Here is a 15,232-nt window from a genome sequence, read left to right on the forward strand (position 1 = left end):
TGAAAATGATGTTTTCACAAAATACCTTCTGTTGCCATGCCCCAACTTCCCATCTTCTGCTTCACCCCAAGAGTAAACTTCTCCTTCTGAAGAGAGGGCAAGACAGTGTTTTCCTCCTGAGTTCACAGCTACTTTCTTAATGAACACATGCTGAATGGATTCAAGTAATGTGGGGGTGGACACCGATTCTGTCCCTCCAACTCCTAGTCTGCCGCCCGCACCATACCCAGTGGCATACAGCTACAAGATAAAATAATACAGACATCATATTTTTATCTAAGGATCCCATATTTCAATAATCAATAAATCAAATCAATGCTCTAGGTATTTTTACCACAGAAAAATGAAATTTAAAATTAAGACTTTATTTTTTCTTTATCGGAACTCTAAAAATTAAAGAAAAAATTACAATTAATAGAAACCCCAAATTCAGAAAATGTATTTTGAAAACACATCTTTTCCCTGCAAGTACTTCTATTTTTGTCTAGAGTAGCAATTAATACCAAGAAAAGCAAAAAAAAATTTAATTATCTACTATATGCAATCCCGGCGAAGGAAATGGCAACCCACTCCAGAATTCTTGCCTGGAGAATCCCATGGACAGAGGAGCCTGGCAGGCCATGGTCCATAGGGTTGCAGAGAGTCAGACACAACTGAAGCGACTAAGCACACATGCACACACTATATGCAAATCCCAGATAACACCTACACAAATACCCATAGGAAAAGTATACATGTATCTAATATTTCAGCAAAGCAGTATATAACTCACATAGTAGAACATACTATTTTTTTCCTTCATTCTAGGTGGGTAATTCATTTAGGATATAAAACATCTTTATCATTAAAAAAAAAAAAATCAGACTGTCATTTCCAAATGCATGTCAAACATCCCTCCTGTAACAATTTAAAGGCTGCTTCACATTGTTTCAACTGGTCTGCTGCACTGACACAACAGGAAGGAAACTTGAAGCCCCAAAGCAAGAAGTAAAACCAAGAATTCAGACAGATAAAGGAGCCCAAAGACAGCTTCCCCTGGGAATGTTTTGAGGCCTCAAGTGCACAGGGTGTGGGGGGTTAGGAGTCAAGACCAACCGGAAACTTTGCAGAAAGAAGAGACTGAGAAGGGCTTCCTCCCACGCACACTGAATGAGAACTAAGAAGAAAACAAAGAAAGTTGTCTTTCTCAACCTTAGGGCTGAATGAAAGGGTGGAAAATCTCTCCTGAGAATTCATAACCACAAAAGCTGGTCACTGAGTTGGTTTTCAGTCTGAATTAATGCTTCCTATGTCTAAATTCTGTAGGTAGAGAATTTAATTTACAATGGCTTAGACTTGTAGTACCCCAGGGTCATAAATTCTCTTTTGATTAGTGACTTCAGACCAGACCTCTAACACCACAAACTTCTTAACCAGCAGAGGCAGGAGAGAACACTATGTGAAAAAGCAAACAAATGTGTTGGCTTCTCTTTTTCTCTTCATTTAGATACTGCCTGATCCCTCAGTCTCTGCTTGGAAACTTTCATGGAGCTATTTCCAGGCAGTTTTATATGCTTCAAAAAGCTGTCTCATCCTTTCAGAGTCCTACTTCTTCCAGATATTTAACTAAGATGTTAACAAATTCTAATAGTTTAGGATATCATTTTTTAAAATGTGTCCATTAATTGCATAACAAATCTAAATAAAAACACCACCAACAACAAAAAAAAAAACCTAGGCCTCATCTCAAAGAATTTCTACATAAAATTTTTCAAGGAAAATAGTCAGCTCATAATTTTAAAAATTCCCACTATCTAAGAGTCAAAAGAAACAAAGTCCAATATTATGTTTAAAGAAATAAAAGCTTGAAAGTATTCCCAAGGAATGAGAGACTAAGACAACACAAAGCAGAATTTGCATAAATTAAAAAAATAGAGTTGAAATTAAAAGCCCTGATGCATAAAAGAGATTATAAGCAGGTGAAGAAATATTAGAAAACTAGCATATGGCTCTGAGGAAATTACCAAGCATATAGCAAAGAAACACAGAAAGAAGAGGAAACAGAAAAGAAGAGAGAATTGGGAATAGACCTCCTCACTTGAACATCAATTAGAACTCGGAGTTTTAAGTACAGATCACAGAGAAATATGGGAGAGGCAATATTTGAAAAAATAATGTCTGAGAATTTATCAGAATGTTAAAAGACCAGTTCCTAGAACCAGGAAGCCCATCCTTCATCCCTCACCACCTGGTAAAAAAAATAAAATAAAATAAAAAAGGACAGGAGAAAAAAAAAGAAATTGACATCTAAATATATCACAGTGAAAGTATAAGTCACTAAAGAAAGATTTTAGAAGCAGCTGTTATACAAAGAAAGGATTTATACAAAGAAAGGATTTAACTTTCATTTGGGTAAAAATTAATCTGACTGCTGACATCCCAGGTCACGATCAATGAGGGCCAAAAACCAGAAGAATAAAACGTTTAATAGACTGACTAAAAATAAAGGTCAACTGAAAGTTTTATACTCTAGGACATGGCTTGGATTACTACCCACAGGCCAAGTCAGGCCCACCACCTATTTTTTATTAAAAAAACAAAAGTTTTATTAGAGTACAGGCACACTCACTCATTTTCATATTCACCTCAAGCTGCTTTCATAACTGTAACAGAGATCAGACTTTATGAGTCCCACAGCCAAAAAATACTATGGCAACCATCACAGAAAAAGTTTGCAACCCTGACCTAGAAAAAGGACAAAATCAAGATATTAAAAAAAAAAAAAAATCAGGAGATTAACCAACAACAGACCCTCACTAAAAGAAACTGAAAATACATGTTTAAAGTATCAGTAGAAGGACTGACCACCTGATCTGCCTCTTGAGAAATCTGTAAGCAGGTCAGGAGGCAACAGGGAGAACTGGACATGGAACAACACGGTTCCAAATAGGGAAAGGCTGTATATTGTCATCCATTTAACTTATATGCAGAGTACATCATGAGAAACGCTGGGCTGGAATCAAGATTGCTGGGAGAAATATCAATAACCTCAGATATGCAGATGACACCACCCTTATTATACAGTGAAAAAGATATGCAGATGACACCACCCTTATTATAAAGCAAAGAAGAACTAAAGAGCCTCTTAAAAGTGAAAGAGGAGAGTGGAAAAGTTGGCTTAAAGCTCAACATTCAGAAAACGAAGATCATGGCATCTGGTCCCATCACTTCATGGAAAACAGATGGGGAAACAGTGGAAATGGTGACAGGCTTTATTTTGGGGGGCTCCAAAATCACTGTAGATGGTGACTGCAGCCATAAAATTAAAAGATGCTTGCTCCTTGGAAGAAAAGTTATGACCAACCTAGACAGCATATTAAAAAGCAGAGACACTATTTTGTTAGCAAAGGCCTGTCTACTCAAAGCTATAGTTTTTCCAGTAGTCATGTATGGATTTAAGAGTTGGACTATAAAGAAAGCTAAGCACCAAAGAATTGATGCTTTTGAACTGTGGTGTTGGAAAAGACTCTTGAGAGTTCCTTGGACTGCAAGGAGATCCAACCAGTCCATCCTAAAGGAAGTCAGTCCTGAATATTCATTGGAAGGACTGATGCTGAAGCTGAAACTCCAATACTCTGGCCACCTGATGTGAAGAACTGACTCATTTGAAAAGACCCTGATGCTGGGAAAGATTGAAGGCAGTTAGAGAAGGAGATGACAGAGGATGAGATGGTTAATGGCATCACCAACTCAATGGACATGAATTTGAGTAAACACCGGGAGTTGCTGACGGACAAGGAGGCCTGGCGTGCTGCAGTCCATGGGGTCACAAAGAGTCAGACACAACTGAGTGACTGAACTGAACTGAGAAGGAAAATTATTCCAGATAATCCAGGACATAAGAAATAACTGATGAGAAAAGATGTGCATAACATTTGGGTAAATCCAGAAACTATATGGTCTATATAAAAAAACAATAATAATAATGCTTATCATTAGGGACACAGGTTAGGACCAAAACACAGAATAACAAAGGATCAGCCTTTCTTATGTGTGAGGAGTACAGAAACACTGATTAACTTTAGATTTTAAATATGTTAAAACCACCAGAAAACTCCAAAAAACAAAAAAAAGAGAGCTACACTTCAACCCTTGATACTTCTGGGTAGCATGACCTTGATACTTCTGGGAGGTAACCTCTGATTTGCTTCCCAGAGTCCCTGCTTGCAGGATTCCCGCCCCTATGTAATCCCTCCTTAGATGTGGGCTGAGCCCAGTGACATTCTCCTAATGGATAGAATATAGCAACAGGGATGACATGTCACTTCTGTGTTAGCTTGCACGAGACTGTGACTTCTGTCTTGCTCTCAGGCTCTCCTGCTTTGATAAAGCCAGCTGACATGTTGTGAGATGGCAAAGAGCTGAAGGCAACCTCAGGCAATAGGTCATGGCAAGCTGAATCTTCCTCAGGCCAGTCCTGCAGCAACTGCAGCCTGATGAGAGAGTCTACCTTGGAGGACCAACTTAAGCCACCCAGACAGACTGTGACATAATAAATTTGTATTGTTTTATGTAAACTGTTGTAAGTTAAACAGATAATATAGTATCGTAACCTGACGTGGAATGGGTAAGACAAATATATTATGATGATCACACTCATGACCCTGGGTCTCCCTAAAATTCCAAACACAAACCAATATGTGTGTGTGTGTATACACATGTGTGTGTGTATGTGTGTGTGTGTGTAACAGAACCTAACCAAGTAAGGTTTCTTCAATGAATGCAAGACCATTTGATACAGGAAAAGCAATCAATCTAATTCACTATATTAATCTTTGGCCCCCTGATGCAAAGAGCTGACTCACTGGAAAAGACCCTGATGCTGGGAAAGATTGAGGGCAGGAGAAGGGGGTGACAGAGGATGAGATGGTTGGACAGCATCACTGACTCAGTGGACATGACTCAGTTTTGAACAAACTCCAGGAAATAGTGAAGGACAGGAATGCTGCAGTCCATGGAGTTGCAAAGAGCTGGCCGTGACTTAGCGACTAAACAACAACACGAGGAGAAAAACATCTATGTGATAGTGTTTTAAATGAAGAAAGATGTTTGACAAAAGTCAATATCCATTCATAACTAGAAAAAGATGTGAACTTCCTTAGTTTGATAAAGGGCATCTGTCAAGAAGCATTTAACAGGAGGTTTCCAGTGTGCTGTTTTGGATCTGTCATGAATCCTCTGTCCCTTATTAGTTCCTGAATATTCAGAAATTAAGTGGAGCAGCAAACTACTCCCGGGGGCTTAGGAATGCATGCATTTCCTTTGTTAGTTTTTCCATATGGTGATAAGTAACTACTTACGACCCTCTTACTTTTTATGAACCATATGGTAAAAGTGATTATTTACAACCCTCTCTCTTTCATATGGATGACCTCATGTTTCCTTGGTAACTTGTAAGTTTTGATTTTATCTCTGCTGGAAATAGTTACCTTGTAAGAGAGTACAAACACCCACACAATGTTGAATAAAACACCTTTGCTCCATCAGAGCTTTGGGCCCCGCGTCTTCTTTCTCTCTCTGTCTCTCTCTCTCTCTCTTTCAGGCTAATTCTCTGGAGCACAGAGGCCCTCTGGGTTCACTTTCCTGCCTCGGCTTCTAAGACCCTCTCGAGAAGGCGCTCTGCCCCTTCACCCCTTCGAGAGGGCAACTGAAGCCTTTGTAAACAGAGCCAGCCCCATGTCAGGGACTTCACTGGTTTTCTGCATAAACCAAGGAATAACAGCCTCTTTCTCTCTCCTTTACTTTCTTATCATCAACTCCAGATCACCAGGTTCCGGTCCATTCAAGGACCTCAAAAGGCATCTATCAAAACCTCACAGTAAGTGCGTGAAGGATCCCATCACAGTGTTTCTTTTGCAGCCTAAATTAAGACAAAAAGAAGGTCCACTACCACCACCCCCATTCAGTATTATACTGCAATTCCCAGCCAGCCCAATTAGCTCCATTTCTCTGTAGAAGACAGGTGAATTGAAAAGGAATGAACAAAATTGATCTCAGAACATGAAGTTATAAAGATGATATAAAAGCGTTTGAGATACTAAGAAAGAAGAATATAATAAGGTCACTAGACATATGGGCTTCCCTTTGGCTCAGGGCTTCCCTTGTGGCTCATTTGGTAAAGAATCCACCTGCAATGCAGGAGACCTGGGTTCGATCCCTGGGTTGGAAAGATCTCCTGGAGGAGGGAACAGCTATTCACTCCAGTATTCTGGCCATGGAGAATTCATTGGACTATATGGGATTGCAAAGAGTTGGACATGACTGAGCAACTTTTACTTTCACTAGACATACAGTCAATATAGAAATATCAACTATTTCCACTTATCAGTAGCAATTTTTTAAAAGACAGCATTATGGGAGAACTTCCAAGATGCTGATAGAATAAGATGAGGAAGTCACTTTCCCCTCCACAAATACATCAAAAATACATCTACATATGGAACAACTCCTAAAGAACACCTTCTGAATGCTGGCAAAAGTCCCAGACTTTCAAACAGGCAAGCCAATCTCCTTAGAATGAGGTAGGTCAAAAGATAAAGGTTAAAAAAAACGAGAAAGGATTTCAGGACAGGGACCTGAGCCCTGGGGAGAGAGCTGTAAAGGAGGAAAAGTTTCCACATACTTGGAAACCCCTCATGGAAGGTGGTGGCGGTGGGGGGGCAGTTTCAGAACCTCAGAGGGGAACACAATGGCGGGGGCTCGGAAGGCAAAATAGAGAGAACTCACCACAGAGATAGCTGCCAAACATCACTTTCCAGGTGAGAAAAGCTGCTCACACTGCTGGCCTGGAACAAATAGGGGCTGAGTGCTGAGGCTCAAGCTTTGAATCTCAGGGAGAGGTCCTGATTTGGCCAACTGTGAGAATACTCTGAGGACGTTAGTAGGACACAGCTGAAGGAGTCCAGGGGAAAAACTGAGCATCCCAGAGAGACAAAATATCACTGCCACTGGGACACTCCAACTCCTACTCCATGCATTTGCAGACAGCGGTTTGTGCCCAGGTGGTGGCTGCCAAAACCAGCAAAACTGGTAGGAGAGCCAGAGGCAGAATGTGACACGACTGTAGTTTACGTAAACATAACTGACTAGACACTGCCAAAACCAGGGCAAGTGCCTGAGTCAGCAGACAAAAAGCCGTCACTGCAGTCCTGACCCCAGACGTGGTAGCTGCCAACAGCTGTGAGCAGGCACAGGTTACTGCCCAACTCATGCTGGGAGTCTAAACAGCTTGGTTCTTCCTAGGGACCCACAAATTGAGGTATATTCCTCTGGGAGAGCACATGACCCGCCTCAGACTGTGACAAGGTCTGGCAAGTCTAACGCCGCAGGCACTACTTAGTACATCCTAATTGTGGCTGCCACATTCCACCCTCTCCACAGCCCAAGGGAACAAGTGAGCCCTAATAAGCCTTGGCCTTCTCCACCTCTTGCCTGGCTAAGGAACAACCACAGAGGATAGCCTATAAGCAGAGCTAATCGATCAAAATCACTAGAGTTGATCAAAGAATATAATAAAGTCATAGGATATACTAATAAAATTAATATACAGAAATTCCTTGCATTCCTATACACTAACAGTGAAATATCAGAAAGAGACATTAAGGAAACAATCCCATTCACCACTGCAACAAAAAGAACAAAATACCTAGGAATAAACCGACTTAAAAAGACAAAAGACTTGTATGCAGAAAACTATAAGACACTGATGAAAGACATCAAAGACAACACAAAAAGATGGAGAACTATACCAGGTTCTTGGATTGGAAGAATCAGTATCATGAAACTGACTATACTACTCAAAGCAGATTCAATGCAATCCCTATCAAACTACCAATGGTCTCTGTCACAGAACTGGAACAAAAAATTTCACAATTTGTATGCAAACGCAAAAGACCCCAAAGAGATAAAGCAACCTTGAGAAAGAAAACAAGCTATAAGAATCAACCTTCCTGACTTCCAACTATACTACAAAGCTACAGTCATCAAGATAATATGGTTGACACAAAAAAAACAAAAATATAGACCAATGGAATAAGATAGAAAGCACAGAGATAAATCCACGCATCTACAGGCACCTTATCTTTGACAAATGACACAAGAACATACAAGGGAGAAAAGACAGCCTCTTCAATAAGTGGTGCTGGGAAAACTGGACAGCTACATGTAAAAGAACAAAACTAGAACACCTCCTAAGATATACACAAAAATAAACTCAAAATGGATTAAAGACCAGAAACTATAAAGCTCCTAGAGGAAAACATAGGCAGCACACTCCTTGACATAAATCACAGTAAGATCCTCTATGACTCACCTCCTGGAATAATGGAAATAAAAACAAAATAAACAAGTAGGACCTAATTAAACTTCTAAGTTTTTGTACATCAAAGGAAACTATAAACAAGGATAAAATAATTGCAATTATTTTCTCCCAACTCTCAGAATGGAAGAAAACAGCTGCAATCCAAAATATACAAGTACCTCATGCAGCTCAATATCAGAAAAACAACCCAATCAAAAAATTGGTGGAATACCTCAACAGACACTTCTCCAAAGACATACAGATGGCCAAGAAACACATGAAAAGATGCTCAACACTGTTCACTATTAGAGAAATGCAAATCAAAACTAAAATGAGTTATCACCTCACACCAGTCAGAATGGCAATCAGCAAAACATTTACAAACAATAAATGCTGGAGAGGATGTGGAGAAAAGGGAACCCTCTTGCACTGTTGGTGAGAATATAAATTGATACAGCCACTATGCAAGACAGTATGGAGATTCCTTAAAAAGCTAGTCTTATTCCAACTAGCATATAATCCAGCAATCCCACTACTAGACATATACCCTGAGAAAATCATAATTGAAGAAGACACATGTGTTCTCTGCAGTACTATTTATAGTAGCTAGGACATGGAACCAACCTAGATGTCCACTGATAGGTGAATGGATAAAGAAGTTGTGGTACATATATATAATGGATTATTACTCAGCTATAAAAAAAGAACATATTTGAGTCAGTTTTAATAAGGGGGATGAACCTAGAGCCTATTATACAGAGTGAAGTAAGTCAGAGAAAAACAAATATTGTATATTAACACATATATATGGAATCTTTAAAGATGGTACTGATGAACCTATCTGCAGGGGAGCAATGGAGAGGCAAACATAGAGAACAGACTTGTGGGCACAGTAGGGGAAGGAGAGGGAGGGATGAACTGAAACAGTAACACTGAAGCATATACAACACCATATGTGAAACAGATGGCCAGTGCAAATGCATGACACAGGGAACTCAAACCCGGTGCGCTGTGACAATCTAAAGCAGGGGGATGCAGTGGGAGGTGGGAGGGAGGTCCAAGAAGGAGGGGACATATGTATACCTATGGATGATCATGTTGATGGACAGCAGAAACTAACACGATAATATAAAGCAATTACCCTCCAATTAAAAATTTTTTAAAAGACAGCATTATGATAGCAAACAAAAAAGTAATACATACATCAAATGAACTGATATGCAAATAACTATAATACACTTTTGTATGTATGCTGCATTTCAAAGTAAAAAATTCCAAAGTCACAGACTACGTTAAAGATTATACAGAAATACTACAGAATTTATGGCATACTGCTTTCAGTATACCATGAATACTATCAATCTTGAGATAATGTTTTAGTACAGAATCCTTATACACACTATGAACCAAACTGCCCTCTAGCCACAGCTGTCTCGCAGTTTCGATGTCAGCATGACACAGAAAATACACCTTCTTACCTTCCCGTCAGCTGTCACCGCGAAGAGCGTTTGCTCTCCTCCAATTAGTTGCACAGGTCTGAGAGCTGCAAGGGCTTCACATGGCGTAGGGACTTTAACTTTTGCACCTTCAATGCCCCCAAGCTGACCCCTATGATTATGACCCCATCCATAAATTGTTCCACTGCCACCAGCAGAAAGAGTCCAGTCATCTGGTCGCCTGTAACAAACATTAAAAAACAATTGACATGGGAAAGAACTCCATGTTAAGGACCATTTTCCCACAGACAATATTAATTCTTGTTTTGGCTATAGTCAACCTGTTCATCCACTGCACAAGCTGTTCATCTTGCTCTCTTCTAAAAATGCTGTGACTCTCATGGAGAACATCCATGTTTTCGCCATCTGCCATTAATTCACGAATTTTCTTAGCCACCTGGACAATATTATTATGAGATTATAAATCAAGCACTCATCTCTCAGGAATAAAATAAATAATACTAAGGCAAGAAGACAGGAGAGGAGGTCTTCCCAACCAAGAAAATGAGGGAATGCTAACATCAACATTGTGATTTTAGGGTTAATAATTAAAACCAAGATTATAATACACTGAAGATACTTTAAAATGTCTAGGCAATATCATTATATCTTTACTAAAAACAAACTTTAACTGAAATTCAGTGTTATTCATTTTCAACTATGTGCTTCTTTTTTTATGATATTCCTTGCCAAGACAGATGTTACTATCTCATAACACTGGCATCTTTTTACACTATAAAAGAAGATACTCTGCATCCCCAAAGAGGTTCCAAAATAAGGTACAATACCTCATCAAGAAACAGATGGGGCAGCGACGTTCTCTTGTCCAGGGCCACAGCAACACGGGAGGCCATGCAGTACCTCCGGAACCAAGCCCACTTGTGTGTTTCAGCACAGCAAGGGAGCGTGTCTAATTCCAGGTCACAAGCAAGAGCTACTAGTACCTGCAGCCAGCAAAAATTAACACAGGGGCACTCAGACCCAGTGAACATTCTACTTCACCAGTCTGCATACCAAAGACAGCCCCCATGCAGGCTCTCTGTGGGTCTTCCTTCAGAATTCCTCACTCCAGATAACTGCCACATGCCCAGCAAGGGGCGTGGCATCACCAATGATGTGGATTATTCCTACCCAGTTCCTAGTGATGCACCTGACAACAGGAACCCAGATCAAACCACTGCTACAATACTTGCCACCTAAGTAAAAGCATCTTAAAGCACACTGTTATTAAGGCACAAGAGCTTAGATCACACAGACAATCTTGAAAATGTTTCACATTCAACTTCAGTACCTATACGTGTCCTCAGGGATGCCTGATATTTGATGTACTTTACTTGACAGCTCTCTGCGGTTCTCTCAACACCTCAAAACAAGTCAAGTATTACCTTAAAGAATGGGCTGTGCAGTAGCTGCTTGCCACCTCTCACAATAGGATCTTCATATTCAAACTGCCTTTGCAAAGCTTCTGGAAGGCCTTTCACCAAAGCAGCAAGAGCACTGCCTGAAAAACTCTTTTAAGAATACAACAAAATTATAGCCCATATTAGGAAACCAAATTCAGGAGAGTTGAGTGTTTTGTTTCTGTGAGTCAAATGTTTAATTATACTGATACTATTCTCCTCTAAAACAAGTGACTAATATTTATAAATGGGAAAAAAATCTAAAAAGACATAATGAATACTGAAATTAAAAAGAAGAAGATGAAAATTCACTTCAGAATATTTGGTCTTAATTTCAGTATAATAAAAACAGTTCTCCCAGGGAACCAGAAAGGAATTTCTGCTTCACAAACCTCCATCTCCAACATGGTTAAGGTAAGCATTCTTTTAACAATAACTACTTCATCCAGCAAAACAAAGGGGATGTGGTGAGTTAGACTCATTAAGCCCAATGGACAATCCTATCCTCACAGCCATCTACATGGGACTGTTTCTATAATCAAAGTCCAGCTTGCACTCAGTATAGTAGCAACATAAAGGAGCCTGAATGCAAGAAAGCCTGTCTTAGTCTTATGTGAAATTTCCCAACTCTTCTGTGATTAAGAAGTTAAAATAATTAAAGCAACATTTTAGTCCCAAAGGGTCACACAACTAGAAACTATAATGTAAAGTTTCATACCAGAGCTCTTGTTTCCCCATCATTATCTCCAAGTAGCCTGTTTATGTTAATTGATTGTCCAAATTCAGTTGTAAGAAGCTTCCTCAGTCTTTGAAGGGCCCACATTCTGTGACTGGCAGCTGAAATGAGAAGACAGAAAAGTTTGAGGATGACCATTCTTCTTAAGGACTAAGACAGACCTGGCAACAGAGGTGCCACTCACCCAAGGCACTCAGCTGTGCACAAGCTGCCAGGGACGCTGCGAGGCGGGGGATGATGCTTCTGTGTGAGGCAAGGTTGAGCCGGAAGTCCAACAAACAAGTTACCAAGTCCATGGACGGGCACGAGAGGACACAGCGATCAGAAAGAAGGTCTTTAGGGCCTGAAGAAAGGTAATTATAAATGTCCCCTTGTTGGGCAGGGCAACAGCTACCCCACAAGGAGATTCACCCAAAGTGAGTGCGTCATCCACATGGATGCCATGGCCAGAGGGCTGTGCCACTCTTGCATCACGTGACTAAGCTCCGCATACTGACATTTCACCTGAGAACTCACACGGCTGAAGAACGGCAACGAGCAACAGCTGGGAGACTTTGGGTGAAAACAGAGTGCCACACCCCAGCAGCCAGACAAGTGAAGCAGCTCATGCAGTTCTGAGCCTTGATGTGGTCGGGCCTTGGGCAGTGCTGGGTCCCAACACAACAGAAGGCAGACTACAAAGCACCAAGTGAAAATACGTGTGTATCTCCCTTGCTTGGATCACCAAGCCCCCTCCTCACCTGCAGCTGGCATGATGGGGTAGACTGTGAAGCGCCAGCCCCACCCATTCACAGACCCATCACTGATGAACTTCCACTTCAACTCATCCCCTGGGATGCGCAGTTCGCTGGACCAGTCAGACCACTCCCGGCCTGGGGGACAAAAGCACATTGGTGGTGGGTTTACCCATCATCAGATCAACATCAACTTCCTTAGATACAAAATCACTCACACCCTGTCTGAACGACAGCCAGCTCCTCCAGCCCACTGCCCAGGTGCATTCACACCAAGGCCTTCAGCTCACACTGCAGCAAGCAACTGGGAAGTAGAGGACAGGCAGGCACTGCCCCAACAGAAAACACTCACACACAACCACAATGCTATATGAGAGGCCCACAGGGCCAGTTCATGCTCACGCCAGGGTCAGGGCCTACAGAAGTTTCTTTGAGAGGGTCTGATGAAATGGTTATTACCCAGGCAGCCAAAGAGAAAGCCTCCATCTTCCAAAGGGGAAGCAAGTGTTCAGAGACACAGGGCCCCCACTGAAGCACAGGGGCAGTTCAGCACAGATGAGCTACCCTCCAGGGAGAGAAGAAAAGCCTGGGGTGCCCTGGAGAGGAGCTGGGGAGACAAGCTTATGGTGTTCCACCCCAACTGAACTTCCCCTTAGAGGAGTCATCAGGCAGCAGTGTGGGAGTAGCCTGGAAGGGATCCTGTTGGAAGCAGAGAAACTGAAAACATGTCAGAAGACTACTGCATACTACAGTGACATCTGTCAAACTGCCAGAAAAAAAAAAATCCATGCTCATCTGTGATACCACTTCATCCAAAGTAACCTCTTGTGAGTAAAATTCTACTGGCACACAGCCAGGCCCATCATTTATATTTGGTCTGTGGCTGCTTTTGCTACAAAGGCAGAGGGGAGTAGTTATGTTAGGAAACATTTGTTGACCCTGGCTCCAGATGAAGAATAAAGATATCTGAAGAGATCTGCACACATAGACACACATACACCTACACCGATGATTCTAAAAAACCCAGTGAAGGGTATTTAACAAGCCCCTAGACAGAGTGATTCGCTCTTGTTCAATCTCACAGAGCACATCAGAGCAGGGAGAGGCCCAAAGGAGACCCCTCCCATCTACTCCAGTACTGTCCACCAGGCACACACAACACTTACTCAGTGGGGAGCCTACCTCCTCACAACAATCAATTAAAAAATAAAACCTTTAAGAAGCCTTGTAGTATGTCAACCTTTATCGTGCATGAGTCTGACACTCCCAAACACCTTACAGCACCATCTCCACTGTCTAGGTAAGACTGGGCCCTCCTGACAACCAGTGCCCCCCAAAAGGACCGGCAGTCGCACTGGACACCAGTAATCCCACCCATCAGTGGGGAGGTACATGCATCACTTTAAATCATTTTACTGAAAGCACAGGGGGAAAACATAAAACCTCGAGTATTTTGCAGTTAGGTCACTTATCGTTCTCTCATGAAGTCGCACATGAGAATGAAGCAGTAATGTTCTAATGGTTCTTTTCTACAAAAGCAAGCTCAACTCTTCTTCCTACCTGACCGCACGGAGACAATCCTGTTGACACCATCCATAACTGTGAGAGGGTCATGGCGCCTTTCGGTGGAGCACTGCCGGTCAAACTCCACCCTGAGTCCCTCTGCACCTGGAGGACAAGTAGGCACAAAAACAAGGTAACGCTCCCAAGTCAACATACCACAGACAGGGCCAAAACCATATCACACAGAAGCAGTGAGTGTAAAATGATGTGCAACAGCTACCGAAAAGCAGAAAGTCAGGAAGAACTAACCTCAAAAAATAAGGACTCCTCTCACTCCAACTCTGCCTCCCACAAAATATTTCACCCATGATGAAACAATAGAAGACACTCTCACTTGGCCAACTGATTTTGTGGTCTCACTTCTGGAAAAATTTTCATGCTACAGCCCTAACCAGGAGACCAAGCTTTATTATCCTGCCCCCTCCACCCCACATTTTAAAAGCCATATAAAATCATGTCCACCAAGAATTTAGCATTAGATCTAGAGTCTTCTCTGGGACAAATTAGCTTAGAAAAGAATCAGTGAAGGCTATGACCTGGGTTATGGTGGAGGGAAAAGGTTGGCAAAATAACTATAAAATCACTCAAAATAGTAAGAAACAATGATCCCAGGGCTCTTCAAATCAATTCAAGGCAAACAAACTGAGAAGAGTTCATTCACGGAAAAGCTGCCCAACTCAGGCAGGGACAGTGAGAGCCTATGTATTCTCGCCTAGGGTTGCCCCGTGCAGCTGTAGCTCCACTTTACCAGGATGGGACTCTGTCTCCAGTGACCTCATGCTAACTGGTGCAGAGCAGGGCAGTGCCTGGGCAGAGATCCTAAAAGTCAGAGAGTCGGGAGGGTAACTGAGGACATACAGAAAAGCTTGCATCTTTGCTGGCTCGAGAATGTGGTGTAGCTGGGGAGTATCAGACACGAGAACTAGCCAGAAATCTAACAAGAAGATTCTAGAAGTCAGAGAACA

At 41.7% G+C, this 15,232-nt stretch overlaps 1 protein-coding gene across 1 annotated transcript in view; it reads right to left on the minus strand.

Annotated features, from left to right (window-relative positions):
* The window catches only part of HERC2 (HECT and RLD domain containing E3 ubiquitin protein ligase 2), a 242,029-nt gene that overhangs the window by 28,574 nt on the left and 198,223 nt on the right, over window positions 1-15,232 (minus strand). The window contains exons 70-78 of the mRNA XM_068968361.1: window positions 14,265-14,372; window positions 12,711-12,842; window positions 12,155-12,313; window positions 11,953-12,071; window positions 11,220-11,345; window positions 10,623-10,778; window positions 10,116-10,231; window positions 9,817-10,015; window positions 26-240 (exon numbers count right to left, since the gene is read on the minus strand). Coding sequence (XP_068824462.1) covers window positions 26-240; window positions 9,817-10,015; window positions 10,116-10,231; window positions 10,623-10,778; window positions 11,220-11,345; window positions 11,953-12,071; window positions 12,155-12,313; window positions 12,711-12,842; window positions 14,265-14,372 — 1,330 coding nt within the window. The remainder of the gene's footprint in view (window positions 1-25; window positions 241-9,816; window positions 10,016-10,115; window positions 10,232-10,622; window positions 10,779-11,219; window positions 11,346-11,952; window positions 12,072-12,154; window positions 12,314-12,710; window positions 12,843-14,264; window positions 14,373-15,232) is intronic.

Source organism: Capricornis sumatraensis, chromosome 3 (genome assembly GCF_032405125.1).
Source record: "Capricornis sumatraensis isolate serow.1 chromosome 3, serow.2, whole genome shotgun sequence".
Classification (NCBI taxonomy): Eukaryota; Metazoa; Chordata; class Mammalia; order Artiodactyla; family Bovidae; genus Capricornis; species Capricornis sumatraensis.